At 39.0% G+C, this 13886-nt stretch overlaps 1 protein-coding gene across 1 annotated transcript in view; it reads right to left on the reverse strand.

The window, feature by feature from the left end:
* Nucleotides 1–7958: 7958 nt before the first annotated feature.
* Nucleotides 7959–13886, reverse strand: part of RIC1 (RIC1 homolog, RAB6A GEF complex partner 1) — a 51956-nt gene continuing 46028 nt past the window's right edge. The window contains exons 21-26 of the mRNA XM_058166191.1: nt 13729–13865; nt 13226–13512; nt 12500–12697; nt 10494–10671; nt 10169–10357; nt 7959–9449 (exon numbers count right to left, since the gene is read on the reverse strand). Coding sequence (XP_058022174.1) covers nt 9161–9449; nt 10169–10357; nt 10494–10671; nt 12500–12697; nt 13226–13512; nt 13729–13865 — 1278 coding nt within the window. The 3' untranslated portion in view covers nt 7959–9160. The remainder of the gene's footprint in view (nt 9450–10168; nt 10358–10493; nt 10672–12499; nt 12698–13225; nt 13513–13728; nt 13866–13886) is intronic.

Here is a 13886-nt window from a genome sequence, read left to right on the forward strand (position 1 = left end):
TCATGTCTCCCCTAGTCCTTCTTTTTATTAAACTAGACATACCCAGTTCCTGCAACCGTTCTTCATATGTTTTAGCCTCCAGTCCTCTAATCATCTTTGTTGCTCTTCTCTGCACTCTTTCTAGAGTCTCAACATCTTTTTTACATCGTGGCGACCAAAACTGGATGCAATATTCCAAGTGTGGCCTTACCAAGGCATTATAAAGTGGCACTAACACTTCACGTGATCATGATTTTATCCCTCTGTTTATGCAGCCCAGAACTGTGTTGGCTTTTTTAGCAGCTGCTGCACACTGCTGGCTCATATCTAAATGGTTGTCCACTAGGAATTCAGATTGTGTCAGACTCAAGGTGGAATAATTTTCATCCACCATAGTCCAGTCTCCATCCACAATAGAGCTTGTTTCTGTCAGATCCTCGGCAGAGCCAATGCTTCCCTCGTCAACTGTCAAATACAGCAAAACAAATATGTTCTCAAAGATGTTGAAGAAAACGCTCACTGAACTTACACAAGAAGGCTGGCAGAGTGCACAGTGATTTGACCAAGAGGTTTCCTTCTATAATCACTAATAGCAAACTTTTCTAAAAGAAACCTGATCCCTTAGAATTCATGTTTTATAATCGGGATTCAGGAAAGTCGGGTAACACTGGAGTTCAGTATTGAGTGATTCAACACTCCCTGAAGCTTCCATATTAAGGGCTTGGGATCTCAGGCTCAGAGTTTCTCTGGCAGATGTGCATATTACTTAGATTAGGATGCTTTACATATGAGTTGACCACTGCCTGTTAAATTGGCACAAGGCAACAACACAAACACAATCACTTTGCCAAAAGGGGTCCCAGGAGCTATTCTTATAAGTCACCCAATGCACACCCATTGAAAGTCACTCAACTCCTTCCAATTTCTCTAGCACATCCACACAGTTGGCTTGGCAAAAGTACAGAAAGTTTGCTACTGCCACCTTTTGGCCAAATATCTCCTTTACTTTATAAAACTAAAGACTATCTAGGACCTGTCAATGTACAGTATAAGGGTTCATGAATTGGAATAGACATGGTAACAGGTCAGCCAATGGGGACTGTTTGGTGACCCAGACAGCTCGGAGCTTCGGTGTGGCTTAGATTCACTGATCTGTATATACATACATACATACATACATACATACATACATACATACATACATACATACATATATATTTCTAGACCGGGATGCCTTATGCACAGTCACTCACGCCCTTGTGACGTCTCGTCTGGATTACTGCAATGCTCTCTACATGGGGCTCCCCTTGAGGGGCATCCGGAGGCTTCAGTTAGTCCAGAATGCAGCTGCGCGGGTGATAGAGGGAGCCCCTCGTGGCTCCCACATGACACCTATCCTGCGCAGGCTGCACTGGCTACCTGTGGCCTTCCAGGTGCGCTTCAAGGTGTTGGTGAACGTCTTCAAAGCGCTCCATGGCATAGGGCCGGGATATCTACGGGACCGCCTGCTGCTACCGAATACCTCTCACCGACCCGTGCGCTCTCACAGAGAGGGACTCCTCAGGGTGCCGTCGGCGCGACAGTGTCGTCTGGCGACGCCCAGGGGAAGGGCCTTCTCTGTGGGGGCTCCCGCCCTCTGGAACGAACTCCCCCCAGGACTCCGTCAACTTCCGGACCTCCGAACCTTTCGTCGCGAGCTTAAAACTCACCTATTCATCCGCGCTGGACTGGGTTAGTTTTTAAACTTATGGGTTTTTAATGGGTTTTTATTCTAAATTTTAATCGTGGCCAATTTAATAAGTTTTTTAATTATATTTTAATCGTATTTATATTGTATTATGTTGTATTTTTTATCAGGCTGTGAACCGCCCTGAGTCCTTCGGGAGAAGGGCGGTATAAAAATTTAAATAATAAATAATAAATAAATAAATAAATAAATATTGTATATGTGTGTGTGTGTGTGTGTACATATATATATGTAGGTCTTTGGTTATTCGGGTTTTCTCCCGCGTAAAATTGGAAGTTTCTTGGCGACGTTTCGACAAAATCCCATTCGTCATCTTCAGGCTAGGTGTTTACAGCTTCGTGCTTCTAGGAGAAAGGAAGAAACAGCTGCAATCACACATTGCTCCCAGAAGCACGAAGCTGAAGCCTGAAGATGACGAATGAGACTTCGTCGAAACGTTGCCAAGACACCTCCAATTTTACGCGGAAGAAAACCCGAATAACCAAAGACCTACATACAAACACCCGCGAAAACCTCAGAAAACATATATATATATGTATATATATATATATATATATATAATATATTGTTGTGACAAAATAAATAAATAAATAAAAATAAATATATGAGTGCTTCTGTGATTATTGATTCTATACTTCTGCATTCTGAGTTCTGGTCCTGGCTTCTGCTGCATGGGTATTGTATATAAAGAAGTTTCTTATATAAATGAATCCTGCTGAATTGTTTAGTTGAGTGCTGGTTGTATTGCTGCAAACTAACAGGATCAAGGCATGAAAATTATTACAGGTAACTCCCGGGTTTCGAGTGTTCCCTTCGCAAATGTTCGAAGTTACGCAATAAGCTTTTACAAACAAGTCTGAAATTATGAATATTGCAGCACCACAGTAGTTGTTCGCTCTTCCAAATGACCGCAGCAACATTTGCCCCACCTACTCCCCCCTCCACCCCCAGCTAGGTCTTCACAGGCATTTCCCCTGTGGAAACTCACCTTGCGAAGATCTCCTCTCTGTTGCACTTTCTTTGCCTGCTTCATTGCATCAGGCTTCAGAGAACAGAGAACAGAGGCCTAATGTACTGTGAGATCATGCAAGATCTTGTGCTACTGATCTCATGTGATCTCGCACCTTAGGCCTCTATTCTTTGCAAATTGAGGCCTGGACATTTGCAAACGGATGGAAGGCTTCAGGCCTTCCCTCAGTTTGTTGTTTCCTTGCTGAAGCCTGCAGGGAGATTGTGCTCCTGTAGGCTTTGGCAGCCCTTTGCAAAAAGCTTTTGGTGGAGCTTGGGAGGATGGGGCGCATCCCTCCAAAGATCTATTCCTACTGGCAAAGGCTTTTTGAAAAGGGCTAAAGGGTCGCAATCCTCAAGAGCTTTGCTGGAGGGCTGTGCGTGGTGTTCCAAGCCTCCTTTCTCATCAGAGATCCACTTGATGATTTTTCATCGCCAGAGGCTTCATCAAGCAGATCTCTAGTGAAGAAAGGAGGCCCGGAAGGCTGTATGTGGCCTTTTCGTGCTTCCTTTTTCATCGCCAGAGGCCTCGTCAAGCCCTTTGCTGACGAAAGGAGGAAGCAGGCAAAGAAACAAGCTGGAGAGGAGACCGATCTTCATAAGGTAAATCACCTGGTGTGGCAGGATGCGGGGGGGGCAATTGTGGAGACCTCAGGGAAGGAAGAATGAGATATCTGTGGATCGGGAGAGGTCTTGGGTGGTCTGAAGCAGGTGACCTGTTCCATCACTAGGTCCCCCCATGGCCTTCCCCACCCCAATATACCTCATGTGCACTTAACAAGGCATGCATTTGATTAGTGAATGTGTGGGTGAAAGGAGGGAGTGATCGCTTCCAAGGTACAAAATTCATTCCCATGAATCCTTGGATTACGAATGGAATGGGTAGACTCCATTACATTCATAACTTGAGGACTACCTGTATTACTGAAAATCTGTTATTTCCATTGCTCAATAGCAGCTTACTTTTCTGATTAGGAAACTCAAAAATTTAATTATCAGAACTGTAGACAAGTTTTGTTTCTTATTTCTTTGTTCAACAAAACCAAGCCAAAGCAATAAACTATATGTGATATAATACATCAATACACGTAATATTGTAATGTAATACAATATTACATGTACCACATAATGGCACATGTGTGGAGTTAGTAGAGCCAATCTTTTACAAATGCATATAAAAAGTCCACTAACCATTTGAATGTTAAGATAGCACAAATACTATGCATTTTTTCTGTGAATTCCTGCATTTTAACGATATTTTATCACATTTACTGTTGTTGAGTAAGCTGTATTTATTTATAACCTATATTATATTTTTACAGTTTCTAAAAAACATGGTGCACTTTAAAATTCTGAATGTTTGCGGGGGGAATGGAAAGCTTATTCTATTGTAAATTGCTGACTTATTGAATCTTTATAAATGGTGTGTTAATACTGTGTTTCCTATTGTTGGTGGCATTAGGTTTGTGTTAATTCCCCAGCATGCTGACTGGGAAATTCAAGGAGTTGAGGTTAAAGCTGTCAAGATTGAGAAACAATGATGGAAGTATAGTTTTAAATTCCTTGTATGTAATAGAAAGTGCAGAGCTGTACTTTTGTGTTCATTAAGTATGCTATCGCCTGTGTACAAATGGCATTTCATCTAGAAGTTTTCACCTTTTGTCCAAAAGTTGTGCATTGGTAACACAAGTCCATACATGGCCAACCAGAAGTCCTACGGAGTTCAATAAAACTTATTCCCAGGTCAGTGAATGTGGCAATCTGCCTAAACCTGAAACCTTCAGGCAAATGGAATATCAGAGTCATCCTGCTAGTCAGAAATTAGAAGTTGGGAGTTTAGTTCATCCGCAGAACGCTGCATTTGAGATGACACATGGAATCACAATCGTCAGAAATAGGAAAAAAGGAAGACATATAAAATTAATTTGTATTAAGTAACATTATCTTAATGAAGAAAGAGTTTCCAGGTAAGTACTCCCTCTTGGCAACTGGTTTGTTAGGCTTGCGCAAAACAGAGATGTTAATATTGTTAAGGAAGTAAATCACTCCTGACAAGTTACATTGCACTTCCCTCAGCTTTTCTAGATCTATCTTTATGAGGAAAGAGGGCACATTGGGATGGAACAGCTGCAATTATTTATTTGATTTTATTATCCCACCTTTCTTACTTTATAAGAAATTAAAGATGCTGACCACATCCAACACAGCTCTGTCTTCCTATTTTCCCAACAACAACCCTGTGAGGTGAGTTGGGCTGAGAAAGCATGACTGGCTTAAAATTACTCAGCTCATATTTAATGCAGGAATAAAGCCTCAAAACTATGATAACTGGTTTTGGAAAGAAAGTGATGACACCATATATCTGTGTTGTATTTGTGGAAAGAAAAACTAATAGGCACAGGAGTCTACTTACAAGGCCAGTTATTTCAGAGGAGAGGAGTTAATGGAATTGGGTAGGGGATGACATCTACAGGGAGACAAGACTAAGGCACAGAAATAATAACCAATAGAAACGTTAAATAACTAAAGTTGAAAGCAGCCAAAACAACCCCACCCCCCCAGCAAGGGGGTTTGTCATGAAACTTGAGACCTTAAGGGAATGACTCTGAAGGAACTGTGATTTGCCATATCAGAGGTAGCGAAAAGGTCAAAGAGATCGAAATGTGAGATGTTTTGTTTTGGCAGCAAGATCATGATATATTTGTGAGAACAGTAACATCATGTGTCAGTAGCAGATTAAAACAGTGAACACACTAGGAATTTGGAAGCAAAGTGTGAAACAGTTTAGAATGATGAAAGGAATCAGAGTGCAGGGTGGAAACAAGAGAACATTATTAAAAGGACATTTAAGAAAATTAGTTGAGAAGGGAGAGAAAAATAAGGTAAATCTCGGAATTGAGGACTTCAAATATTGAAGGAAATCCAGCTAGTCGAGCTGCCACTTGAAGATTTATTGACTACTATTGTTAGAGACAAGACGTAAATGTATCTCAATATATAGTTCTCCTCCTAAATTTGAATTTCAAACTGCTCACATGGCTGCTGCCAACTAGGACAGAGAATAAGAGTTGGTTGTGGGAAGAGATCATACGCCTTTATTTTTGCTTCTTGCAGTAGCCGGCTGGTACAATTGCAGAATGGCAGTACTTTGCCAGAAGATTTTGAATTGCAGGAATTCTACAATACGGCCCTCCATTTTGAAGTCAGCCGAAAGGAGAATGTTCCCTACTTCAAATAATTGTACCACCTCATTAGACCAGGCAGTTGTATTCTTTCCAATCAACGGCAATTCCTTTCTCAATGAAATGAATAATATGCATGCTATAGTAATTTCTTCCATCAGATTTAGGTGAAAAGTCTTTACTGCTTAATCTATTAGCTAAATTGAATCTCTTCCCATTCTCATCATTTCGTTGCTTGGAGAGAAAGCAGATGCAAGCAGGAACCAGGACCTGCACTGTCTCCTAGCAACAGGAAGAAAACCCTATTGCTTTGAAGTCCACTGGAATTGTCCATGTGTGCGGATCTCATTCCATCATAAAAAACAAATGTGACTCAGTTTCTCCTTTAAACTGGAGAAGACACTCCTTGTAGGATCATCTGTCCCACTAAAAGAAGACTATTGAACATTCCTCTTGAACTGGAGCTTTAGAAAGTGGCTCAAGTAGCCGTTTCTATGCAATTTTAGATCTGCTGCAAAGCAAATGTGGAATCTTTCCTCTTATATTTATTGTCAATTTAACTATTTAAACCTCTCCCCTCTTCAATTTTTAAAAGTATTATGCAGCTTATTCAGAGGGGTGATGTCGTGTCCCACTCCTCCTCTGACGGCCGGGTCGGGGAAGTCCGTATCAAGCGTGGCTGCAAAGCCTCTGCAGCTTTACCAAAGTTCTGTCAGAGTTCTCAGGGCAGGCAGGAGACCAGGATGTGACTTCAGCAATCCAAGTTAGACTTTGCCTGACTCAGAGAATGCCAGAAAGCAGATCCTTTATATAGGCCATGGGGTGTGCATGACTCAGCACTTATCCAGGCCTGCCCCTCCCTTCCTTTTGGTGACATCGCCTCTCCATTCTCCGGAAGCGTGGATCTATCCATTGCATCGTTTCGTCTCCAGCTGTTGGTAATCCCAGCTCGTGGCTGACTTCAGGTGCACATGCTATCGGAGGGATGTTCGGCCTGTCCGGGCATGGTGCCAAGGCTGAGGGCTGGAGGCATGCCAGGACATTCTTCAGCACTATCAGCGTCTGGCAGGAGATAAGAGGGGCCCGGCTGCGTTGGGGGGAGCGAGCGAGGCACAACAGTATGTTGGTCAATTGGGAATATTTCTACTTTCAGGGCAACATCCGTCTTCTAATGCGAATATCAAGTAAGATAAGGAACCTGCTTAACTTCCAAAGGAGGAGGATGTCCCCATTATAGAGGTGTGAAAAGGGCTTATTGAAAGTAACAGAAATAAGAGCACTGAAAATAAAGCCGTTTGATGAATGCTATTGGGGGGGGGGGGAAGCTGCTCAGGCTGGAACTACAGCAGTGTAGTGCTTAATGCTGTGGTGGTAATAGCTATTAATATGTTCAACACTATAGTACAGAAAAGTACTCTTCTTTCTGATGTAAGAAAAGTGACAATTTTTGCACCCATGATGGTAGACAAAATACAATGTCAGAAGTATGGAAAAATTAGGTAATTTCCACCCCTTTATATTTTATTTAAAAGTTATTGCACATGTACCACTACTTATAGTCTTACCAACGGTAAAGATTACACAACAGCAATAAAAACTGTCTAATTACATTTATCAATAAAAAGACATGACCATGCCTTTCTAAGCAAAAATATAAAGTCATAACCAGTATTTTTTTGCTGACCCTCTTGACCAGATTTCCCAACATTAGCAAATTCCAGTTATATGGACTTCAACTCCCAGAATTCCACAGCCAATATAACCATTGCTGAGAATTCTGGGAGTTGAAGACTGAGACCCACCTTCGATTTGCTAAGGTTACGAAGCAATATTTTGGACTGTTCATAATATATTCATTCAGAATTCGCATGGAGAATTTCATGAACTATGACTGTGGCTGATGCGGATTCTCATACTACCTAAAAGATAAATGATTTTGGTCCATGTATGTATTAATTACACCCATATTATAAAAATAAGTTAGGTTTCTGTAGAAAAAGTAGTAGTGTTGCATTTTTCCCAACTGCACAGTACAAGCCATACAATATTTAAATTTTAATACTGTTACAGGTATTTAATATTACACACCAGTATTTATAATACCAATCTGGAGTCAGCAGATTGAAAAAATAAGTACCTCAAGCAAACATGAGATTCTGCTGCAGCCAGTTTTTCATAATATTGTTGTATGAAAGTTAAAATAAACATTTTTTAGTTACAAGTATATGCATTATAAAATATTAGCAAGATGGTGGCTTAAATATATACACTGTACATTGCCATTACAAAGTCTTAATAGCAGTAATATATAAATTGGTTTTATTTACACAAAAATAATCTTGAGAAAAGCATCTTTACAATTGAAATAAATAAGGATTCAGTAATTCATTTAAAATATTTTTGCTCAGAATGGATCTGAACAGACTAAATGATGAAACGAAGCTGTAAATAATGCCAGATGAAAGTCAGTTGCATTCTGATAGAAGTGCAATTTTACTTTTAGTTTTCCTGGAGTTAAAAGTACAAACATGCAAGATAGAAAAAGCTACTCTACACTGTGGAGCAAAGACCGAAAGCATAAACAGTAAACTTGAAAATATACAAGAGTATTCACAAAAGATACAAGGTATTTTACAATTTTTAATATATAATATTTGGTGATGTCAAATTTGTGATACCTGCATAATTTATAGAACAGAATTTAGCTTAATCAGGCCATCATTTCCTTTAGGCAATTAAACTACACAGAATGCATCAAAATTTCATCCCAGCAAGCTTCATTGTCAACTTGTTCAAGTTTTGGTTCAAAAATTGGGTTGGGAGATGGTGCAGATGGGTAAATCTTAGAATTGTCTCCAAGATTTTTTTTCCTTTCATTTCAAAAAAAAACCAAACACAATAAAGATCATATACACTGATACAGAGTAGGTGTTCTGCATGATTAAGTAAAAAGAGAGAAAGACTTTACAAGAGCTTCAAATAAATCTTGGAATACAGGTGAATATTGCTGCTTTTCATACAATCAGATAAACAAAATAACTGAAGAAATTACTGGGAAAGCATTCACAAATTCAAGGAAATTCTCTACTCATGTAAAAAAAAAGTATTCATTAAAAACAGAAACAAAGCAAAACTAAACGTATGTTTTGGGGAAAAAAAGATTACTGTACTTTCTTCCAAAAGCAGTATTCTTCAATACCATCATTATGAAGCTTTACTAAAACAGTTATCATGTTTGATGCTGTCAGGAGACAGTACAATCATAACTGCCTTCCTGAAGGGGATGGTCTTCCTTTTCCAATCCAATCATGTCCTCATCAGGTCGAATTGAAGTATTAGGACCAGTGTCACTTTGAGGACTAGTGCTGTGATTAGTTGAAATCCGGTTCTCCTCTGCCCTTGGACTGGCTTGTTCAGCCACTCTTGATAGATTTGTAGGCTGAAAGGCTTCCTGTTGCACCTGTTCCTCCGATATCTCACTCAGTTTCTGCAGCTGTGGCTTGATAATGGTTAAAAATGGCTTATAGCCAGGACTAAACAACATAAAATAATAGAAATAGAAATAGAAAATAATCAATCAGCTCAAACATTTTAAGACTGCAGATTCAGTAACTATCCTTCTCTAGTTATTAATTTGGTGTAGTAAGCCAACCCAACAGGTGGATGCCCTTTGCACAATGAAAATATATACGATGCTTAAATTTTTGCTAAAATTCAGCTTGGTTTCTAGTGAATCACATGGATATACTTAATTTTTTTATTTTTTTATGTCAACCTGCAAGAGGTTTTTCAATGTTTTTATCTGGTGGAGATGGTTCTTGTTTTTCTTCCCATCTAATCTACAGTCCTGGAGCTTCCTAGCTTTTTCAAATTAAACCAAAGTTTGGTATTACAAAGTGCTGCTTTACTATGAGAAATATGCTAATTCAAGATACTGTGAATATCATTGGATACATAACTTCTCTGTTCATATTACACATCTTCAAATGTTGAAGTAAGAACTCTTGTCAAGTATATTGATAGGAACAGTCAGTCAGTTACAAAATAATTCCACTGATAAATTATACCAAGTATTATATGTAATATTTCAACATATAGAATACTGTCCTCAGAGAGGTTAAGCATTGAAATTATGTTTTGCTATCTGTTAAATTTTGAATAAGTTAAACAATATTATTTCTTTGTTTACTGCTATTTCTTAGAAAAGCAGCTTAAATCATATGTACAGTGAAAGGAGGTTCATGCAACTCACCAGTCTGTAGAAGCCCATCTTTCTATTGCCTGCAGTCCTGTCTTAATGTTCTGCAACATTTCCCCATCAACCTCTGAAGACTGCGCCAGACTAAACACTTGATTGATGATTGAAGATTCTCGAAGGATGAGGCCTATGATCATGCACCAGTCCAGGCATCCAGCTTCCATGAAAATATGAAGCAAATACCTACAAAAAGACCCAAAGCCACTTTCTAAGGCACAGAAACATTCTCTTTTCCCCACGGGATATTACTCTTGGTCCCCATCCGCTAAGAATAACTCAAAGGAATCCCAATGACAATACAAACTCCCATCACATTTACCGCAGCTGAACTTGTGATTTGTGCGGCCCTTTGCTGGCTAGCTCCAAAGAGATATGTTCTAATTCAGACTGCGTCAGACTCAAGGTGGAATAATTTTCATCCACCATAGTCCAGTCTCCATCCACAATAGAGCTTGTTTCTGTCAGATCCGTGGCAGAGCCAATGCTCCCCTCGTCACCTGTCAAATAAAAGCAAAACAAATATAGATGGTTCAATGCCTCTGTGACTTATTTAAAATGTGCACAAAAACTGCATCTCATCAATATAGAGTACTTGGCTGTTTAATATTTTTTTATGGATAAATATATAAGGATGCTTGTGGAATGTGGAAAGTATGAAACCTGCATGTATTTTGGTATGTAGATGATGTCATATTATCAAGTACCACATCTGCAGTGAATACTAGTCTATGTGATGCATGAATGTGTATCTAAAAAGATTAATGCATCAAAACAAGATAATTGTGTTTCTCTGGGAAAACTGAATGAATAATAACAAGTTATACATAAGTAGCCAAAATAGTAGCAAATAAGTGACTTTACTAAATAAGGGGAAATGAGGAAACAAAATTTAAAATATGTAAACACTAGAAGAAAGGCTGAGGGTGGCATGTTTTCTGCTGCAAGGAATGGTTGTTTAATGAAAAAGGTTAAAACAGTTGTGTACTAAAGCATGAATCTCCCTAACATGCAACATGGAAATGAGAATTACTATAGGTATGACTATATTATGGGATATTTAAGAAGTGTATGCTGTAAAACAAGAGGTAGGGTAAGAATGAATTGGTGCTGAATAACAGTGAACTGAGCACAAATTAAGTTAGTCATATAGGTAATCCTCTTTCAACAACAGCTCATTCAACAACTATTTGAAGTTACAACGGTGTTGAATGAGACTTATAACTGTTCCTTATAGTTGTGGCCATTGAAGCATCTCTTAGTCAGAGGATCAAGATTCAGGCACTTGGCAATCAGCTTCCAATTACAATGGCTGTGTGTCCCTCAGTCAGATCACCATGTGTGACCTTCACTGCCAGCTTCCAACAAAAGTCAAGGGAGAAGCCGGCAGGAGGTCACAAATGGCAATCATGTGATGTCACACAATGACTACACAGGATTTGCTTAATAATTGCAACTACAACTGCCACATTCAGTCGGTACCGAATGTGTACTGTCACACATTGTATTTTATGACCACTTTGTGTATATTTTACGATTGCTTAGTGGTGGAGTTGTCAGTTCCAAGAACCTGTGTTAAGGAAGGACTATCTGTACAGAGAGAATGAATGTGAATCCAATAGCAAAGCAAATATACAAAGAGTAAACTTGTTGAGAATAAGAGGACTTTCAAGAAGTTGTGCTTAATGATATCCTTAAGAACAGCAAGTTAAGAAGTTTAGTGATAGTTTATAAAGACAGACACTGAATGATGTTGATTTGAACAAGACAGTTTGTTCTAGTGGTTAGGGTACCAGTGAGTTCTAGTCCCTCCTTAGGCCTGAAAGCCAGCTGGGTGACTTTGGGCCAGTCACTCACTCTTAGCTCAACCAACCTCAGAGGGTTGTTGTGGGGAAAATAGGAGGAGGAAGGAGGATTAGATACCATATGTTCACCACCTTGAATTGTTTATAAAAATAATAAAGGTGGGATATAAATAAACTTTCCCCCCAAATTTAATATTAATTATTCTTTTTCTACACTTTGTGAACACTGCTTATTCCAAAAGAGACTAGCATGATCACTATACATATAGGTATGCTATCTTGTGATGAAGTTCTAGATTGCTGCTGCCAATAGAATTCCTATTTTGAATTCATTCTAAATATGAATTCATACATATATTATTGGTTTGTTTTTTCTCTGCTATTTAATCCTTCTGGATTATTTCCAAGAAAGATGAAGAAACAAATGGCAGTTGCTGTTATATATGGAAAGTATATTTTTATTTTCAGATAAAATACCCAGAATCACCTAAAAGAAAGCCAAATATCAGAATAAAGAACTCACCCACTTTACTTAACAAAGGTGAGAGGAATGCTTCCTGCATTTGAGGGCCATGGGAAGATGCCGTATCCATCTCTCTTTGGGAGGAGCTGATGGCACCAAACCAGCTATGACTCCTTGGTACACCTGGGATGCCAGAGTCTATTTCCATGTTTAAAAAGCTGTCAGCAGACTGTGATTTTAAGAGTTGTTCACCTATTACTGGAAATGAGAGCATGTGAACGAGGTGTTGTTCCAGCCTTAAACATGTTATTTAAGATTTCAAGCTTAATTCATTTCAAGGACTTGTAACCAACTCCTACTACTTCAGGATGCCTACCATAAGCTTCAGTATAGATTAATAAAGCCACATATAGTGGAACCTGCACACAATAAAACCAAACTGATTTTTTTACTTTCCTATGAACATATCGTAACATTCATCAGGTAGGGAGTATCAATTCCAACAATTACTTGCTATATGTTTTTATTCTTGTTTAAATACAGTTTAATTTCAAAGACTGAATTAAACATGTTTAATCGTAACACGCTAAAGTGCAACATCACTTGAATTCAAAATGCCTGCTACATTTGCCTATATGGTAGCACCAACAATGAATTTGGTACAAATATGAAAATTATCATCTGATCTGAAAACACAAAATGAAAGGTAACAGCGCTGTAAGACTCCATTTACTCTAAAGTTACATTTAAATTCTGGTAAATTAAACGAAAGGGAGGATAAGATACCTGTTCTACATTTTCCGTTCTTCAAAGGTGAATTTATAGAGCACACTGGAATAATGGGAAATGGCCAAAGAAAATCATTGTGTAATGTCTTCAAGGCAGACACAAAATCCTCCACACGGGCAGCTCTGTTGCGCTCTTTGCACAACCAGCCTATCAACTCAAAGCCCAGCTGGGCAGCAAAACAGCCAAGGTCCTTAAGCCTGATTTCTTCCAGAAGACGGCGAGCATGTCTCCACAGCATCATGTCGATGTACATGTTCTCAGCACAATCACTTTCCTTACTCAATCTACAAAGGTGGGAAAATAAGAAGGTTAACATCAAAGACTAACTTCCATTTTATTTATGGGTTTGGCCTAATTTTCTAGGAATCAAGTTGGAGTACTGTGAAATTTCATCATCAAATAGATCAGGAACGTAATAATAATCTCTGTAATTTAATATATGTAGGGGTGATGCAATGAAATACATAGCAAGAGATATATATTCTCTTCTACTTGATTACCTTTTGCCAGATGGGCCAGATGGCATGCTCAGCGTTTTTTGCAAGTTAAATTTGCCAGCTGGAAGTGTCTCTCCAGATTGAGACAAACTAATACTGCGATGTCTGAAGAACTCAAAGCCACCACTTGAAGTAGGTTCCTACATGGAAGGAAGAAAGGG

Source organism: Ahaetulla prasina, chromosome 2 (assembly GCF_028640845.1).
Source record: "Ahaetulla prasina isolate Xishuangbanna chromosome 2, ASM2864084v1, whole genome shotgun sequence".
Lineage (NCBI taxonomy): Eukaryota > Metazoa > Chordata > Lepidosauria > Squamata > Colubridae > Ahaetulla > Ahaetulla prasina.